The sequence below is a fragment of the Aulonocara sp. 'chitande type north' Nkhata Bay genome, linkage group LG19, assembly GCF_057382095.1.
Source record: "Aulonocara sp. 'chitande type north' Nkhata Bay isolate Kocher_YH1m ecotype deep benthic linkage group LG19, A_spYH_male_GT1.1, whole genome shotgun sequence".
Taxonomy (NCBI): Eukaryota; Metazoa; Chordata; class Actinopteri; order Cichliformes; family Cichlidae; genus Aulonocara; species Aulonocara sp. 'chitande type north' Nkhata Bay.
The window spans coordinates 19,070,742-19,088,039 of NC_141362.1; the positions used below are offsets into that span (position 1 = coordinate 19,070,742).

Genomic DNA, 17,298 nt, shown 5'->3' on the forward strand with positions numbered 1-17,298 from the left:
TATTCACTAGGCCAGTCAGTAGGGTTTGAGTAGCTCAAGAGTAAATTGTGTTGCTTATCCCAGTGAACTATTTTGCATGTAAAAAAATATGTAGATTTTATGTGAAATGTTCAATTTATACCCAAAACATACCAAACCAACAACAGAGCAGCACATACATGCTGATGCTACTCATGATGACACACCCGATGTGCTGTAATACTCTCTGCAGCCTCCTTTGTGCATGCCTCACAATGTTCATCCAGTTTCTTAATCACTTTTCCCTCTAGGGCAGAAATGGGTGATTAATTTTCCCAAGGGGCCACATGAGAAACTGGGACTGTTGTGGGGGGCTGCGCCGATAAGATAAAAATAATACTGAGTAGGATTGAGTTCGGCTTATTGGTGTTACCCTCTACAACTGTCCTAGTTTCTCATTTGGCCCATTGGGAAAAATTAATTGCCCACCTCTGATATAGGTTCTTGGTAGGGCTGGAGCTTTTTACGGGATATGCAGGATACACCCTGAACAGATCATCAGTTAATCACAGGGCAAACAGAGAGATAGACATTTTTTTTGTTTGTTGCAAGTACACCTACAGACAATTTAGAATCACCATTTAAGCTTTCATGCATATGTTCAGATTGCAGATGAAAACCAATGCACTCTGATAATCCCCAACCATGTGGCCACTGGTGCTTTTGTCCCACAAACCTGGCAGCCAAAGTTTTTGGGTCTCCTCAGCTTCATGTCAGCTTAAACTTATTATTCTCTACCAGTAACTTTACTGTTCTAAAAATGTAAGAAAACAGTGGAAACTATTAAAAAAGATATACTATAAACCATAATTCTTCTCAGATGCAAGCAACAGACAAAATTATATACAAGCTGCTGAAAAATTACTGAGTAGCAGTTTGTTTTATGTATATTAGCATTAGCATCAAATTGCAACTTAAGAAAAATGTAACTTAATATCCAATAATGTTCGAAACATGATTCTGCAATCCGCTAAGGGTCTAAATTGACCAAAAATATCTATAAATCCTCAATTTAAAACTTTGAAAAAGAAGAAAGAAAATCGAGTTTTCAACTCTTTGTTACCCATCTGCTAGCAAGCAACCAATTAGCCACCAACTTGAAATGATGTATCTAAAGAATCTTTGTATGTGGAGTGTTGGACTGAATATTTCTCCTAAGTGATTATGCAAACATTTTCAGTACAGTTTCTGTAGTTTTGCAAACCCTTTTTTTAAAACAGGAAAGCTATCATTGTCCCTTGTTGCAGCTAATGCTACAGGATGGGCTATTGCTGCTATCCCTTTGCCAAACATTAAACAGATATATTAAAATGGTTTGATTCACATGTAACTAATGTTGATACAGGCACAAGACCGAAATCCAGCATTTAAGATAAGATAGAATAAGTTGGTAGCTAGCTAGCACATGAATTTTATTTTCCATAAAAGAGAGTAAATGTTAGTTTTATACTTTATTGTATTGTCAATGATAATACTCTTAATATATAAAGATTTAAAAGCTGGGGCTAAGAAATTAGCCATATCAACTAAAATGGTGGAAATGAAAAGCATTGATTAACTCTTAAATAACTGCCAGTGTCAGGATTTCTGCATCCTGATACCATCCCTCTAGAAAATTAACATTATGCTTTACAATGTCAACTACCGAGACAAAAACGTTAACTCTTTCCACCCAGCATTGTTTCATTTATTTATTTACACGTGTGCTTTCATCATGTTTTCTCTATTCATTTAGTTAAGCTCATTAGGAAAATAAAAAAGGAAAACTAAAGAGAAATCCAATGCTGCAGCACCACAAAACATAATGCAATCAATAGACACACATTACAACCATACCTTTACAGTAAACACAGTATTTTAAGATACAGTAAATGCTGTGAGTGAAGTGCTTCGTTTTGGCATTAATAAACACAAAAAGCTCACCTCTACAGGATATCTTCTTGTGATTTTATAAAGTAGCCTATTTACATTTTGTGATATGTCTCATATGTCTCATACCGCAGTTAGCAACCATGTGCTCTTGATGTCCTTGTCCAAGCATTTTGAGTTTTAAACCTACTTACGACTAGCACCTTTACTTCAGGTATAATTGGGAGTATAAAAAGGTGAGTTTTGTAGTGCTTTCAAAATCAAACTATGGTGACAGAAGTGTAGGTGGTTGTTACTCATTTACTCCAAGGCATTTAAAAGACATCTTGTGCGAGGGCAGGTGCTAATTTACAGTTATACTCGCCTGCAGACATGCTGGATTCACCTTTATTGCTCCTGTCTCCATCACAAGTTATGGCCTGTATGTGCGATGTTTGGACTGGCAGTGCATCAGATTGGAATGGGTAAAACATACTCAGGATAAATTCATACTAGATATGATTGGAAGTTTGAAACACAATACCTTGTACAATTAAAAAAAATAAAAATAAACATTTCAAGCACACAACAGTGAAATTCAATCACGTAACTGGCAACCAGATGCTGTGCAAGGCAAAAGCGAGCAAACATCATTTTACACCAAAACCTCCAAGCCGTGGTGTTTAAGGTCTGGGTGGCACACAGTAGGGCTGAAATTTATGACGAGAGAGAAGTCATCGGACAGCGAATGCTTATGTGGCCTCTTTCTTCTCCCTTTGGGCATTTCTCCGAATCTTCATCTCTGTCAGCTGAATATAGCGGATGACATTGGTGTCTGGAAAACAAAGGCAGGAAAAGGCTGATTTATTTCCTGCTCAGACAGGAAACGGTGCATCAATAAGGTCGTAAATCTTCCATTTAAACACAACTCTGTAGTACATGGAATTAAAGCAGCTAGAAGTCATTTATACCACAGCTTTTTGGCAGTGCAAAAACAAAACAAGCTCCATATGAAGATCTTGTGTATCTGCAGGTTTTTTTTTTGTAAATGATCTTACTAGCTTAGTACATAAATAAACAAACATACACATAACAAATAGATATTAACCACGTGAAGGAGGCTGTTTGCAGACTCCTCTTCATCTACAGTTTTCCCACCTGCCATTCAAGCAACAAATACACCTCTAAAGTTGTCATATTACCTAACTTGACTAGTTTTCCTGTGTTATTTTCTGTAGCTCTGATTAATGTTGGGTGACATGAATGAAGCACCCACATTGAAAAGGCCAAGGTTGTGCTAGAAAATCTGATTCACTGCCCAATTATTTAAATAACATCTAGGAACAGAATCACAAATAGGCCAAAAGCCCACAGTGATAATTTTACTCTTAATCTTGTAAATTTCATATTATTAATCAAATACCTGGTTCCCCCTGTTAGCTTTTAGATGTGAAACATCTTCAGGAACTCAATAGAAGTCCAGCTACCTCTGTCTCAAGCACTCTGTACTATGTTAAACATGTCACTCAGTGGTTTCACTGTCATATCTGCAATGCACTTGATATTTTTGCATGAAGTCAGTTTAGTGCCAGTCAACAGCCTGCTATTCCATTTCTATACCACAACAGTCACCTGTTTTATTTTATTTATTTATTGAAGTCCACAAATATCTCTGCAGTGCACCTGTTCATGTTCATGTGAAACACTTTTACATGATACACAAGCTACTGTCAGCTACACCCTTGTTCACAGGGGTCACCACAGCAGGTAGCTCCGCATGTTTTTTGTTTTTGTTTTTTTACACCAGATGCCCTTCCTGATACAACCCCAAAGGGATTTATGTCTCCTCCAGGGATCTTTTGTTTTTTGGGCAAATGTATAAACCACTACACTAATGAGCCACTACAACACTAATGCCGTCTTTTTACCTTGTCCCAGAACTCCGTTTCTTTAAATGCTCAAAGCAACTAAATTAGATATCTTCTATTTGGTCCAGACTGAAATACTGAATCTTACCCACATTTTGAATTGCAATGAAGCATGATGAAGGATGACTCCTACTTGTTTTTATTTTATTTTCTCTACTAGTCATCTCATCACCCTTAAATGTTTTTCACAGTCAGCAAGCTGCATAAATAATGTATTGTGTATTTCAGATATTAGTGTAATGTTCCTTGCCATGAACCAGCAATCCTTACCTGAAGGTTCCTGCTTGTTTGACTCCTTCAGGTAGTACAGGGCTTTCTGGAAGTCTCCTAGGTGGTAATAGGCCACTCCAGATCGGTACAAAGCTTTGAAGTTTTTTCCTTCCTTGTTAAGCACTTTCAGGCAATATTCCTTTACTCGTTCATAGTTCACCAGCTCCATTTGCAAAAGACAAGCTAGAAAGAGATTAAAAGAGGGGAGAGAGGGCGAAACTCCTGATCACACTGCAAGACCCAATGTTAGACTTGCATTATTTTACTGAACTACTAATATGTCCTGTCAGGGACTAAAACACAGCTGATTCTTTGGTTAAATCTTAAACATATAGCAAATATTATAAGTTTGCCAAGGGGTGAATAAATATACCATTTATGCAAAGTGATAATTAAAAAGAAAGTGAGGCGGATTGTGGGGTAAGCCTGAGAATGACTCATACTGGCAGTGAATCATTCATGAGCTCTGGAGTATTCCCAGAATTTCCCTCTGCTGAAAAGACAGCTGATAAGTGGAATCTGTGTCCATCTGTGGGAAATGTATGCGAGAAATGTCTCTTACCGGCCAGACTGTTGTAACACTCCAGCTCTGCGTTCTCCATTGCCCCCTTCTGCTCATCCGTCAGCGTGGTGGACTTGCTGATGGTCGGCAGCAGGGAGGAGGGTGACTTGGAGCTTGTGTCCGGATCCCCCAGAACCCTGCACAGCCCTTTAATCTCGAGCAGAGCCCGGTGATACTTGCCGATTGCCTCTCGGTACTTCTTATCCTTGTAGCACTGGGTGCCTTGGCTCTTAAAGTCCAGCGCCCGTCTCACGACGTCCGCTGGTTCGTTGTAGGATGGTTGTTTCAGCATCGACCCACCATGATGCTTCTGCTGCTGGAGCTGCTGCTGATATCTGGCATCTTTGGTCCGGCTGCTGCTGTTAGGGGGGTGAGCGCACTGCTGAAGCCGTGGGGATCCGCAGGCGTTGTCAGTGTGGCTGCCTTTGCCACTATCCACCCTGCCGTCGTGCGCAGCCTGGATCACACTCATCTTCAACGTTATTTCTATTATAGCTGCCCTGCCCGGCTGTAAATTAGCTGGGAAATTGAGGCTTTTCACTGCATCCTCTCGGCTGTATCGCGCCTTCGCCTCGCCAGTGTCGCAACTACGTCTGTGTGCGCACCCCTACGCGATGCGCGCTCCTCTGTTGTAGCCTGCTCTCGTATGTTTCTCTTCAAACGCGCCGATTGGTCGATACACACAGAGCCAGTGGTCCCATGGGGGTCCCACACCAGGAAGAAGAGGTTTAATATCATTATCAATTTATCTGCAACCTGTGAGAAATGAGAGGGAAGTTACAGTCCTGTATTTGAATTAACATTTTTTTTTAAAGAAGAAGTTATTCTATTTCCCCTTCAGACGCCAGTGGTAATTTGTGGCCCAATCGGGGATTTCTTGTATTTCTAAATAAGGCCAAATGACCGTGTAATAAATTGCCGTATTTCATCCTTCCTAAGCCATATACCCCATGGAAAGACTTGATCGGAGTGAATATAATTTATTTTTTTTTTGGGGGGGGGGGGGGGGGGGGGGGGGGTTGGTGTCACGCTTGTCTTAAAGTGGAGGAATGTAGTCATCTCTACTCAGATGAATCAGATAAAGCTCATCCAGCTCATTTTATCTCTACAGAGCAGCTTTGCCAGAGCAGCTACTCTTGACAGACTACAGACTCCTAATTACAAACTATGATGTCATTCGGATGGGGTTTTTGCAGGATGATAGTGTTATTAGTCTCTGTTATGAAGACGGAAGGGCATGTGTAGGAGCATTTTCGGGCATACGGTTTCATTTTGACTGGCCATTGTGTCAGGTTGTTTGTTCACCGTGTCTGTCCTGTGACTGTCACTGGGGCAATGAAGTCAGCTGTCTGTCTGGGTGTGTCTCTGGAATTTCAGCGTTGAACAAATGCTGCTGATCAGAAATAAAGACCATGTAACCCATGAAATCGTTATCACGCGCCTGGGATCTACAGCATGCTGCTGTCAACAAGTGCGAACACGTGTAAAAATGTCTCTGCAGTTCTTAGCCTTACTACAAGAGTTTGTATGCACTGAAAGTGAGGGTAGAATTTAAGGTTTTAAGTCAATACTAAATACTAAATGAGATCAGTTAAATCTACACTCCGAAAATATGCGACGTTATTGCATGTTTGTAATAACTGAAAGATCTTAATATATATATATATATTAAGATTAAGATCTTAATATATATATATATTAAGATCTTTATTTATATATATATATATATATATATATATATATATATATATATATATATATATTAAAAACTAGCTGACAATCTTACCAAATAACTAAACAGATTGCCTTATTATTATACCTCCAGAAGTCTGTGCACACGTCCACAATGGAGTATAACTGAGGGTATAAGGAAATTGAATTAGGCCTAAAAAGAAAAGAAAAGTTATAAGAAAAATGGCAGGCATCAAAAAACATTTCAATACATCTACTGGCAAAATGTTGACCTCTGGTGGCGAACGCTTTAGTTAAAATTAGCATGGGGTAATTACAAAACGTACATTTACAATAAGATATTCCATAAAGCATAATTTTAGTTAAAAAAAATCTTATAATAAGTTTTTGTATGAACTTTTTTATAAAGTCTATAAAGTCTATACAATGGGAACCTAATGGAAAATACGGTCTGCCCATCACAAGAATTATACGTTAACATTTGGACTCTTACATTGACTGTGTAGATTCTGGGTAACATTATCTTGGTATTATTATTATTTTATCCTAGAATCATAGCATATTTTCTATCTGTGATCAAAAATAATAATAATAAAACACTTTTGCACAATTTTCTGTCCTACACTCCACTTCATGCATGCACTTTTTAAATACATAATGAATAAACATTCATTATTCTGCATTATTTCTGAACACTCAGGTGAAATACATCTCTTAACCCTCTGCAGTCTGCATAAACACAAAATCTGGGAGTGGACGGTGCAATCATCTGCATACTGTATACAGCTTATTTCACTCTAGATAGTAATGACTGGTAGGTTGGGAGGATCATATTTATTCTAAAGTGAATTGATTGATTGATTGATTGATTGATTGATTGATTGATTGATTGATTGATTGATTGATTGATTGATTGATTGATTGATTGATCTCATGGATTACTGAGTACGGACCAAAACATGTGAGACTGGGCAGTGCTTTTGACTGATCTGGTGATGAGCAGCAAAGGAGTTCCACTGAGACTGTGCTGCCTCCAGTCCTGCTCATGCTTTACACTTAAGAATTTCAGTACACCTCTGGGCTGTGCCAATTACAGAATGTATTAGTGATGGGCAGGAGGAGGACTACTGAGCACCACTGGATATTTTTTGATGAGTGGTCTGGGAGGAGTTCTGCTTGTGAATAATAAGACTAGAGGTGGAGATAGGCTTCAGAAGGAAGAGGAATACCAAATGAACTATGTCTATCCTGGGACAGGAAATACCTAGGTGTCTATATCCACAAGCTAAACTATTTTCCAAAAAAGCTGAGATCGAGCTGGTCACACCCACAGACTGAATAAACTGATGATAAAGGCTAGCTCTGTGACTGGCTGTAAATTGGAGACTAGTAAAGCTGTGGTGAAGAGAAGGTTACTGATTAAATTGTAAATAAATTATTTAAAAGGCATCTCTTCTGACAGACTGATTCAGCTCTGCTGCCACAAAAACAGAGAAAGTCTTTCATACCACATGCCATCACCCTCTTTAACATTATATATCTGTCATATATATCTGTCATATCATTATTATTAGTATTATTAGTATTGTTATTCGTATTACTATTATTATTATTAGTAGTAGTAGTAGTAACAGAAATATTTCACCACCATTTCAGCTGCTGTAGCAAAAGCATTTCTCATCTCTTAATCACATTCTCAGCCGAAAAGTACAATGACGTAATCAAAGTACGACCTAAAGACCAGAGACGTAATCTTTAGGAGACCATTTGTTTATATCATGGCGTCGGTGGATTTCAGAGGTAGCTAAATCCATTATATTCTTTTTTTTAGATGTGCAGTTTAATTAGTATAAAAATCTCATGTTATTTATAACTTCGAAACAGCGCCTTGATTGTTTTTTTTCTGCAGCTTCAAGCTTATTCGTCTGTGCTGCAAGAAAATCTGTTAACGAGTAGCGTCTCCTTCGCTTTTTATTAGCATATCGGCTAGCATAGCTTATGCTGTCTGCCAGAGCCTTAGAATGACTTTTGGTGGTGGTTACAACAGAAAACAACTTCAAGTCATTGTAGCCTTCAGTTTTTCCAGTATAGTGGGTTATTCATCCTTGGTAAAGTGATGTCTGCATTATTGGTAATATGGACGCTGCTCACTGGTCCGTTTAGCTGTTCCGAGTTATATTTATTCATTATCTCTATTCATGTATCCTAACATCTGATAGATATACTGGCAATAGAGAAGCATATAAAAGATTAAGCTATATTATGTAGTTTGATTTTATTTGATATAAAATCAAGAAATACAAATAGCTGCTCTGTTTGAGCATTATTTCGGATCTGTTGAGGAACTCGGCTCTCACAAAAGGCGGGTTTCACAGTGAGATAAGTCATCTGTTAATAGAGTGTCTTGTTATTACCTGAAATAGAACCTTTTATTATCAAAATCCTAATCATGTTAATCAGGAAACCAGAATTACCGTCATGTTTCCTTCATAAACATTTGACCCATTTTCATTATCAGGTTGTGTTAATACTGACTCAGTTCCTCAATTATATTCATACCCCCCCCCCCCCCCCCCCCAACAAACACACACACACAGAAACACACACATGCACACAAAAAGAAGGCATCTCTATAGTTGTTTAACAAGACATTTTCATCAATAAAATGCTATCAGTATTGACAATATCCATGTCAAGCTGAGATGTGATTTCATCCCTAACATATAAATGCACTCACAGTTATTTCTCAGGCAGCATCAGTTAATAATATAATTTCATAAATTGAATGCTTGTTTAATTTCCAGATAACCTTCTCGGGATATCCTGGGTGGACAGCAATTGGGTACCAGGTCTTAATCCTGGAAATGTGCTGGAGTACTTTTCTGACAGAAGCAACCCTTTCTATGACCGTACCTGCAATAATGAGGTAGTGAAGATGCAGCGGCTTACCGTGGATCATCTGAAGTAAGTTTGTTTTATAGATGGAAATTTGATACAGAGCAGTGAAAAGGTTTTTAAACATATTACATTAAGTATTATGAAGGGAGACATTCTGATCAAAATCATATTGTCAAGTAGAGCCCAAACGCATACACACACAGACAAGTAATACTATTATAATATTGCCACATCTGCCGATTTGTGAAAACATTGCTTCTGTCTCATTTACAGTCAGATGGTGGGAGTTGAATACATCCTTCTTCATGCTCAGGAGCCAATTCTTTATATAATCCGTAAACAACAGAGGCAGTCACCGACTCAAGGTGAGTTCCAAACACTCAAGCCGTTATTTGTTAGATTTGTAAAGTCTTCATTTCACATCAGTTGAATTTCTGCTTCTCTGTTCATACTACAGTGGTTCCCTTGGCTGATTACTACATCATAGCTGGAGTCGTGTATCAGGCTCCAGACCTGGGAACAGTTATCAGCTCTAGAGTGGTAAAAATATTCATTGTAATTCTGTAAAAGATAGGTTTGTGTAACATTGATTAAAAAAATCAGTGTTATTTATATTAATCATATCTGTTTTTAGCTTTCCGCTGTACATGGAATCCAGTCTGCTTTTGATGAGGCCATGTCCTATTGTCGCTATCACCCATCCAAGGGATACTGGTGGCACTTCAAGGACCATGAGGAGAGAGGTAAGCAGTTTGGCAGTTTACAATTTAGATGTTAAAGTTCTGATTATCAGTTATGTGATGTGATCACAAACACTAGCAACAAAGAAGGAGCCAGAACCTGTTTTCCTTGTTTATTTAAAATAATGACTTTGACAGAAAGTGATTAACATGAATCTCTTATACAGAAAAAGCCAAACCAAAGACTAAGAAGAAAGAGGAGCCTAGCTCTCTGTTTCAGAGGCATCGCGTTGACACACTCCTTTTGGACCTGAGGTCAAAATTTCCACCAACTTTCTATCAGGTACTGTCAGCTATTGTCCAGTTTGTTCATTTGAATTTTGAGTCTAAGAGGAGTCAATCGTATTGATTTTGTTTTGCTTTTCTCTGAACTTTTAGCCTAAGCCTGGTGAGAAGCCCATTCCAGGTATGATATTTAAAACTGTTTTTTGTTTATAGATCATTATGATATATAATAAGAGTCTATCAGGGTCTGTCTGGAAGTGCTTAACACTCTGCAGATTACTAATATGTTAATTTATTTTCATATGTGAAGCATTGCTTTTACTTTCAGAATTGAATTCATGTTGTTTGATTAAACTAAAAGAAAATCAATTAGTTTTTCTGCTGAATATTTCAATTTTAAAATCAGTTAAGTTTCGTTTTTAATGTCTGTCCTTCAAGGCCAAATTCTTGAGTTTACTTTTAACTACAGGCTTTTGTTTTGCAGTTGAGGTGAAAAAGGAACCTGAACCTCCCACAGAAACAGTGAAGCAAGAGGAGAGGGAGCAGGCAACCAAGTCCTCTGCCCCAGCTCCACCTAACAAACCACCTCCTGAGAAAAGGGCAAGACTGCAGTGACAGCCATATTTGTCAGACACTGGGAAGGTTGCGCACAGCTCTGCAGTCCTACATCACTCACTGGGAAAATGACTTGAGACATTTGTGTTACCTCCCCAACTCTCTGCTTATTTGATCAATTTTTAGAATACTGAAAATAAAAGGAGTCAGTTGTTTATGTAAGTGCTGAGACTCCTTTTACGCTGCAGCATTAGTCCTGTGCCCTTGATAGGCTTCAAGCAGCTGTAGCACAAACAAGCAATTTGAAGTGGGGGAGGATTTTTTTTTTTTTGATGATGATAAGCTGACATCAGCATCGGTGTCAGCTTACTGTCAACATCATGCTAATGGTTCTGTTGTAGTGACTTCAGAGGATCATTTAATTCGCTGTCTGCTTTACAAACAAGATGTGTCATCTCATCTGCCAAGCAAATGGCCTCTTGACCCGAACATGGCTTGTTCGTTTCAGACACTTTCATCTCCTTCGGAAGAAATGTCCTGCTTTTGTATGTTTTTTTTAATATACATTAAATGGTATTGATTAATGTGTTCTGATCTGTTTAATTCTTAACATTTAACAGGCTTCACATTTATTTGATCCGTTTTTCTTCTGTTTTATTTCAACCTGTGATTAAGATTTGCTGCACTGTAGCGTTTTTCCTGTCTTGCGTCAACCCTGAATTCTTTATATCATGCTACTTTGGATGATGGCTGCCTTTTGTTCTGCTCCCTGTCAAGATGATCTCACACTGCGTCATCTGGTTTCTGGGGATTTTGTTGTGTGTTTTGTGTGACACTTTACACTTTTACTTATTGGAAGCAAAATGTAAAGAAATGAGGGGTGGAATTTTGCACATTACTGTATCTGTGCCTGATTCTTATTAATCTCATGATCTGAGTTCATGGGTGGTTGTAGGTTTATTCATTCGTCCCATTTTGTACCTGATTACACTAATTTTGAAGGATTTGTGATAACTGGCAACGAGTCCTTCACATTTCTGTGGAGGATTTTTGAACCACTCTTCACCACAACACAATCAGAGCTCAACTTGCTGGTGTGTTTCAGGTCATTGTCTTACTGTATTAGTCAAGTACGCTTGAGCTTTGGTGCACATTCTCCTTCAGGATTTTCTGGTATAGCGCGGAGTTCATGGTTCGATCATTACAGGAAGCCGTTCTTTAGATATGCTGCATTCTTTTGTGACCTGGATGAGTCATCAAACCCTTAAAGTAATTTTGGTACCTCAGCCACTCCTGGGAAGGTCCACCGATGTTCCAAGTTTTTTCCATTTGTGAATGATGGCTCTCACTGTGGTTGGCTGGAGTTTCTAAGCCTTTGAAATATCTTTGTAATCCTTTCCAGGCTGACAGATATCTGTGACTTTGTTTCTCAGTTGTTCCTTTAGATCATGACATGATATGTTGCTTTTTAAGATCTTTTAACCTACTTCAGTTTGTCAAATATGTTTTATTTTGGTGATTTCTAAATTCGTCAGGTCTGGCTGTAATCAGACCTGGGTATAAGTAGTGAAATTGAACAAAAAAATGTGCAGTTAATTCATGATTTAACAAAAGGCTTCTTACTTTTTTACAACACCATATATATTAAAAGTGGTTGGAGGTCACCCCACCTTGACTAGTTACCACAGAAAAACAGACATGCCATATTTCACCATGTGGGACCAGGATTTTTGTTAATGGGAGAGGATTCGCGTACCATTTTGCATCCTTAATGTAGCAGGTATTTTTTTAACCGACAGGTGTCGCCATTTAGTCATATTTAGTATAAAGCTCCATATATGTGGCTGATTTTTAAAAATTTATTTCATACGTTTATGCTCTCTGCCATCACCCTGTTGAGTCACAATCAAATAAACGTGCCTACTCACTGAAAAATATAATTTTCCAATAAGGAGAGCGAGTGAAAACCAGAAGGGTGAAGGCACAAAGCTTATACGTATGGTCTTATATTTAGTGTAAACAGTACCGATGCCACGAAGAAGAACTTCCTCGCAGGGCGTGGTGGGATAGCAGTCTTCCTCAGTGGAGGACTGAACAGTGCCCCAGCTGGCTGGCTAGCTGCAGAGAGAAGATGGCTGCAGAGGGGATTTTCAGGCCAGTGTCTGAAAACAGAGCGCCGTTTGTCATGTTGAACGACGACTAGCCCCAGCGTGTCACCCCGGTTGTTGTGTCGGTCGGTTCCGCCTGGATTCGTCGGAGGGGATAAAACAACATGGGGTCGCAGACTTTGCAGATCCTGAGGCAGGGGGTCTGGGCTTCAATCACAGGCGGATGGTACTACGACCCCGATCAGAATACGTTCGTCAACGCTTTACATCTATACATCTGGCTCTTTCTGCTATGTTTCCCCTTCACGCTGTACATGGTGAGCCGCTTTGTCTCCTTTTTATTTTATTTTATTTTATTTATTTTTACCTCATAGACTGGTATTTCTTTATGTATTTGTCATGACTGTTGACAGCTTAAGTTAACCAAACCAACTGTCCGTTAGGTTAGCAGCCACAGCTCACTAACGGTCGGTCTCGGTCTATTATCTGGAGCGAAGACAACGTACACTAATATTAAACTAAGAAAACGGAGTGGAATATTTGAAGTATAGTTGAATTATCCAAATTATCCATTAAGCAAAAGCATTTCTTAGCAAATAAACCTTATTCTGGTGGAGACGTTAACAAAAGAGCCTTTAACTCCTTCAGGTTTCAGTCTACTGTCCATCAACTAGATCGTACCTAAACGCTCTTTTGTTCATATTCTGTGTTTCGGTTAAGGTCCACTTGGATATTTACACTGTGTGAGGCTGTAATCAGTGAATTTATTTTCCCTTCCCCCATCTTTATCTATTTGTTGTCCTCCGGTCGGCAGTGATTTTCGGTATCACCAGTTTTCAGAAGCTACCAGCTGTGACTGTAGGGGCACAGTTCACAAGGATGTTAGCAGTGATCTTCCCCGTGTAAAAGCCCAGGAATCAAAATCATATAGCTGAGAGCTGCTTGTTCAGTTTTTTCATCTCAAAATGTCTTTGTTTGCGGGTTTCCTAAACGGCTTTACTTTCTTAAGGTGCTCTTTTCTGTGGCACGTCAATAAAAGGTTGCTTGCCAAACTTTATGTCCTGCACACATAAAATGCACATTTATAACTGCTGACGTGATTATGAATGTCTGTGTGCTCACTTCTATATAAAGAAACTGGGGTGTTTGAAATAGGTTTGTGGTTTCCTTTCTATTCCTGGAGTGGAAATGCTTTGGTCAGCTCTGTGGTTTATATTGAGCCGCAAGTTTGAGTTGCGCTGCTGCTGTTTGTGAGAGCTACAAGCAGATGCAGGAGGATATCTCAAGGACAAGAGAGAGCCTAGAGCCCATCTAGTCACCTCTTTTTGTAATAGCCTCCTTGTCAGCTGCACTAAGCAGACATAAAATTCATAATCAAATCTTAAGACACTGCAGATGTGTCATAAATAATTGGGACAATAGGTGCAATAATGTAATTATCTTTTTTAGCTGCATTTAGCAGAGCTCATTTTCTCTGTGGCAGTGCTTGGTTCCAGTTCACGGGTTTATAAATGATGTGTCATGTCTGAATGTCCAAATTTAATCAACATCACTCCTGGGCTGCTGAGATAAACACAGGAAAGAAAATGGATATAAAATGCTGTAACATGGGTAAAAATGAAACCGTTAGAGGGTTGTCTATGTAACCTTTTTCCCTACTTCTTCCTCTACTTCCAGGCCCTACCGCCAACCATGGTGATAGTGGGAATCTACTGTGGTGTGATTGCTGCCATGTTCCTGCTGCTGAAGACGGTGAATTACCGCCTCCACTATGCCTTGGATGAGGGGGAGGTGGTGGAGCATCAGGCTAAGGAGAATCAGGGGAGCAGAGGTGGCACAGAGGGGGCTATTGATGGAGGCGTGACCCGAAGGGAGGACAGCAATGGCCCAGGGTAAGTTCACGTTATAGTCTGTTGGCGGATTTACTATCTGGAGATGGAGCACTGTAGTGCACAACTGATAAAATATTCTGTAGAGGATGTGCAAGATCATTAAGCAGAAATAAATCGCATTGTAAGATAAGCAGTGTTGGGACTACCGCGTTATTAAGTAACGCGTTACAGTAACTACGTTATTATTGTGGTAACGAGCACGGTATTATGCCAAAATCAGGAACGCATTAGTCGTTACTGGGATTTAGATAGGGTCGTTACTCGTTACTTCGTGTGGTGGCTATCGCGGAGCTTCCACATATTCAGTAACATTAGCAAGTGGTGGAGGCCAGCAGGTGGATGAGAGAAAGGGGAGGCAAGAGGAGAGACCCGAGGCGGCCGCCGGTCCGAGTGTGAACTGAACTTCAGGTAAGAAGTTATGACCTGCAGTCTCTCTGGGTCAGATATAAACCAAGTTTAGGTGGAGTTTATTTTCGTTATTCTGACTTTTTCCGTACTGGGTACTAGCTAGCATGACGGAGTTTCTATACAGCTGGGTGGATGCTATGATGTTACTGATGTTGAACTTTATTTTGTTCACAAGGTTAATTATTAGAGTTGCCAACCGTCCCGTAAAAAACAGAATCGTCTCATATTCAGAGAAAATATCGCGCGTTTCGTATTGAGGTGAAAAGGAACACAGTTTGTCCCGTACTTCAGCTACAATGAAAAAGACACAAAGCTGGAGCTGTACAGCTGCCTCTTCTTCTCTCATCCGCTCACCCTCCTTCTCCTGTTTCTACTTCAATCATGAAAACTGATCAATGATCAGCTGATCGGCTTTTCTCTCTTGTTTGTTTATCACCCACTTTGCGCCAGAAAGAGGAAACCAGCAGAGGTCGCGTTAAACAACAGCAGCACGACAGAATTTATTCAATATTAATTTCTAGTATCAGCTGATGTTTGCTGGAGCCACAGCTGTAAAAGCTGCTGGTCATGTTATCGGTTTGGTCATCTGGTGAGAGGGAAACATGAAGATGAAACCAGGAGATGTCCTTACTGAATCATCAGAGCTGTGATGGAGAAACAGGTTGACCTTTTAGGTGACATGAATGAGTTGAAGGGAAGTTATGAACTGTTTCTGAGAGACAAATAACACCAGGATCCTTTTTTAGGTAGCTGACAGCTGGTAACTGTGCAGGGGCGGATCTAGCAAAGTTTTGCCAGGGGGACCAGGTAGGGCATTAACAGGGAGAGGGGGGCACAAAGAAGTACTTTTCTTTCTTATTCTCATTTAAAATGTCTAGCTTTTAAAAAATAATTATCTGAGTCTTACAACAAACGATTGATAGATTGATACATATATACCATCAGAACAGTGTACATCACTGTCACAACAGCGTTTGTTTTCATTCAAAGGCTTTATGATTTTTCCTATAATGGCGGGCTGGTCTCTAGTCAAAATGCCCGGGCCAATTTTCAGTCCCAGTCCAGCCCTGTATGCAGCTCATCTGCAGTCTGGTGTTACCTACATCTTCCTATTCAGAAGGCAGAATTTCCGAGTTCTGAGTACAATCGAAAGCACCACAACTGCAGATTTTGTGTTGGATGTAAAAAGCGCACATGACGCTGTGACGTACGCTAGAATCATGGCAGCAGTCAATGACTGTCCAGGCGTGGGATTTCTCTCGTGGAAATATTCACATTATTTTTTTCTTTCTATTGGTAGGTGGCACAGTGCACTTGTGGCAAGTAAGCAAGCTAGAAGACTGGCAAAGTTATGGAAGCAACACATTAACAAGAGAATTCTGAGTAAAACCAAAGTTACTTTCCCTAGTAACTAGTTACTTTGAAAGTAATGAGTAACTTGAAGTAACTGAGTTACTTTTGATACAAGTAACTAGTAATGTAACTAAGTTACTAATTTAAAGTAACTTACCCAACACTGAAGATGAGTGATCAGAAAGTGTGACTGACTTTAAGTGATCAGTCACTTCATGTGATCTGTCATTGTCTAATGGAGCTGAGGAAGGAGGTCTAGAGTAGTGATGACTCTGGAAAACACACAAGTTACTCAAAGGTTAGCTGGGTAGCTGCTTTAGGGTGACTTCAAATTATTAAACCATACATGCTGACACCACTTCAGGAAGTTACTTTTAAACAAACTGTTTAGTGACTTTTAATTTCTCCTCAGCTAAAACATCTGTTATGTGGCGCTGTTCTAAAAACCATTGCAGAGTTTTCTGTCCGTCTCAATAATATTGCCAACACTTAAGTTTAGATTCATCCAGAACTATTGTGTTTTTCTTTAAAGTTTAACAAATGTGTTGGATGCATTTTCTGGGCCATAAATTTCTATGAAGCTGATTTTTTATTTATTTATTTATTTTTAATTCTGTCTGTAAAACTAGTGTTACTTACATTAGCAGTCTGTTTCATCCCCTCCATTTTCTGGTTCATTTGTGTGTTGGTTTTGTTTTGGCACACTACCAGCACTTGTAGGCCAGTGAAGTGGCGTGAAAGTGTTGGCAGGAAGATTCATCATGTCTCCCACATGTTTGCTTTAAAGTACAAACCAAACGA

The 17,298-nt window shown here is 39.4% G+C and overlaps 3 protein-coding genes across 11 annotated transcripts in view; 2 read left to right on the top strand and 1 right to left on the bottom strand.

Annotated features, from left to right (window-relative positions):
* Positions 1 to 1,694: 1,694 nt before the first annotated feature.
* Positions 1,695 to 5,267, bottom strand: ttc9 (tetratricopeptide repeat domain 9). The gene is made up of 3 exons (XM_086274578.1): positions 4,627 to 5,267; positions 4,065 to 4,247; positions 1,695 to 2,701 (listed from the first exon to the last, which is right to left on the bottom strand). Exons 1-3 carry the CDS (start codon positions 5,096 to 5,098, stop codon positions 2,619 to 2,621), a joined length of 738 nt encoding a protein of 245 aa, XP_086130704.1. The 5' UTR covers positions 5,099 to 5,267; the 3' UTR covers positions 1,695 to 2,618.
* A 2,790-nt stretch (positions 5,268 to 8,057) lies between these two features.
* Positions 8,058 to 11,324, top strand: med6 (mediator complex subunit 6). The gene is made up of 8 exons (XM_086274625.1): positions 8,058 to 8,118; positions 9,123 to 9,282; positions 9,490 to 9,581; positions 9,674 to 9,756; positions 9,851 to 9,959; positions 10,124 to 10,239; positions 10,335 to 10,362; positions 10,666 to 11,324. Exons 1-8 carry the CDS (start codon positions 8,097 to 8,099, stop codon positions 10,794 to 10,796), a joined length of 741 nt encoding a protein of 246 aa, XP_086130751.1. The 5' UTR covers positions 8,058 to 8,096; the 3' UTR covers positions 10,797 to 11,324.
* A 1,468-nt stretch (positions 11,325 to 12,792) lies between these two features.
* pcnx1 (pecanex 1) overlaps positions 12,793 to 17,298 on the top strand; it is a 37,488-nt gene continuing 32,982 nt past the window's right edge. For 8 of the 9 annotated variants that reach the window (XM_086273681.1, XM_086273682.1, XM_086273683.1 and 5 more), the window contains exons 1-2: positions 12,794 to 13,161; positions 14,522 to 14,736. In XM_086273681.1, the coding sequence (XP_086129807.1) occupies positions 13,009 to 13,161; positions 14,522 to 14,736 (368 nt within the window). In that variant the 5' untranslated portion in view covers positions 12,794 to 13,008. Of the gene's footprint in view, positions 13,162 to 14,521; positions 14,737 to 17,298 lie in introns of all 9 variants that reach the window. The other variant, XM_086273686.1, reaches the window with a different exon arrangement.

What these genes read in the sequence shown, in the direction of transcription:
- med6 (XM_086274625.1), top strand. Translation starts at nt 8,097, where the DNA reads ATGGCGTCGGTGGATTTCAGAG. An exon ending in GGCGTCGGTGGATTTCAGAG is followed by an intron (nt 8,119 to 9,122) that starts GTAGCTAAATCC and finishes TTTAATTTCCAG; the next exon opens with ATAACCTTCTCGGGATATCC. An exon ending in CTTACCGTGGATCATCTGAA is followed by an intron (nt 9,283 to 9,489) that starts GTAAGTTTGTTT and finishes TCTCATTTACAG; the next exon opens with TCAGATGGTGGGAGTTGAAT.
- ttc9 (XM_086274578.1), bottom strand. Translation starts at nt 5,098, where the DNA reads ATGAGTGTGATCCAGGCTGCGCACGACGGCAGGGTGGATAGTGGCAAA. An exon ending in GTGTTACAACAGTCTGGCCG is followed by an intron (nt 4,248 to 4,626) that starts GTAAGAGACATT and finishes ATCTCTTTCTAG; the next exon opens with CTTGTCTTTTGCAAATGGAG. An exon ending in AAACAAGCAGGAACCTTCAG is followed by an intron (nt 2,702 to 4,064) that starts GTAAGGATTGCT and finishes TTTGTTTTCCAG; the next exon opens with ACACCAATGTCATCCGCTAT.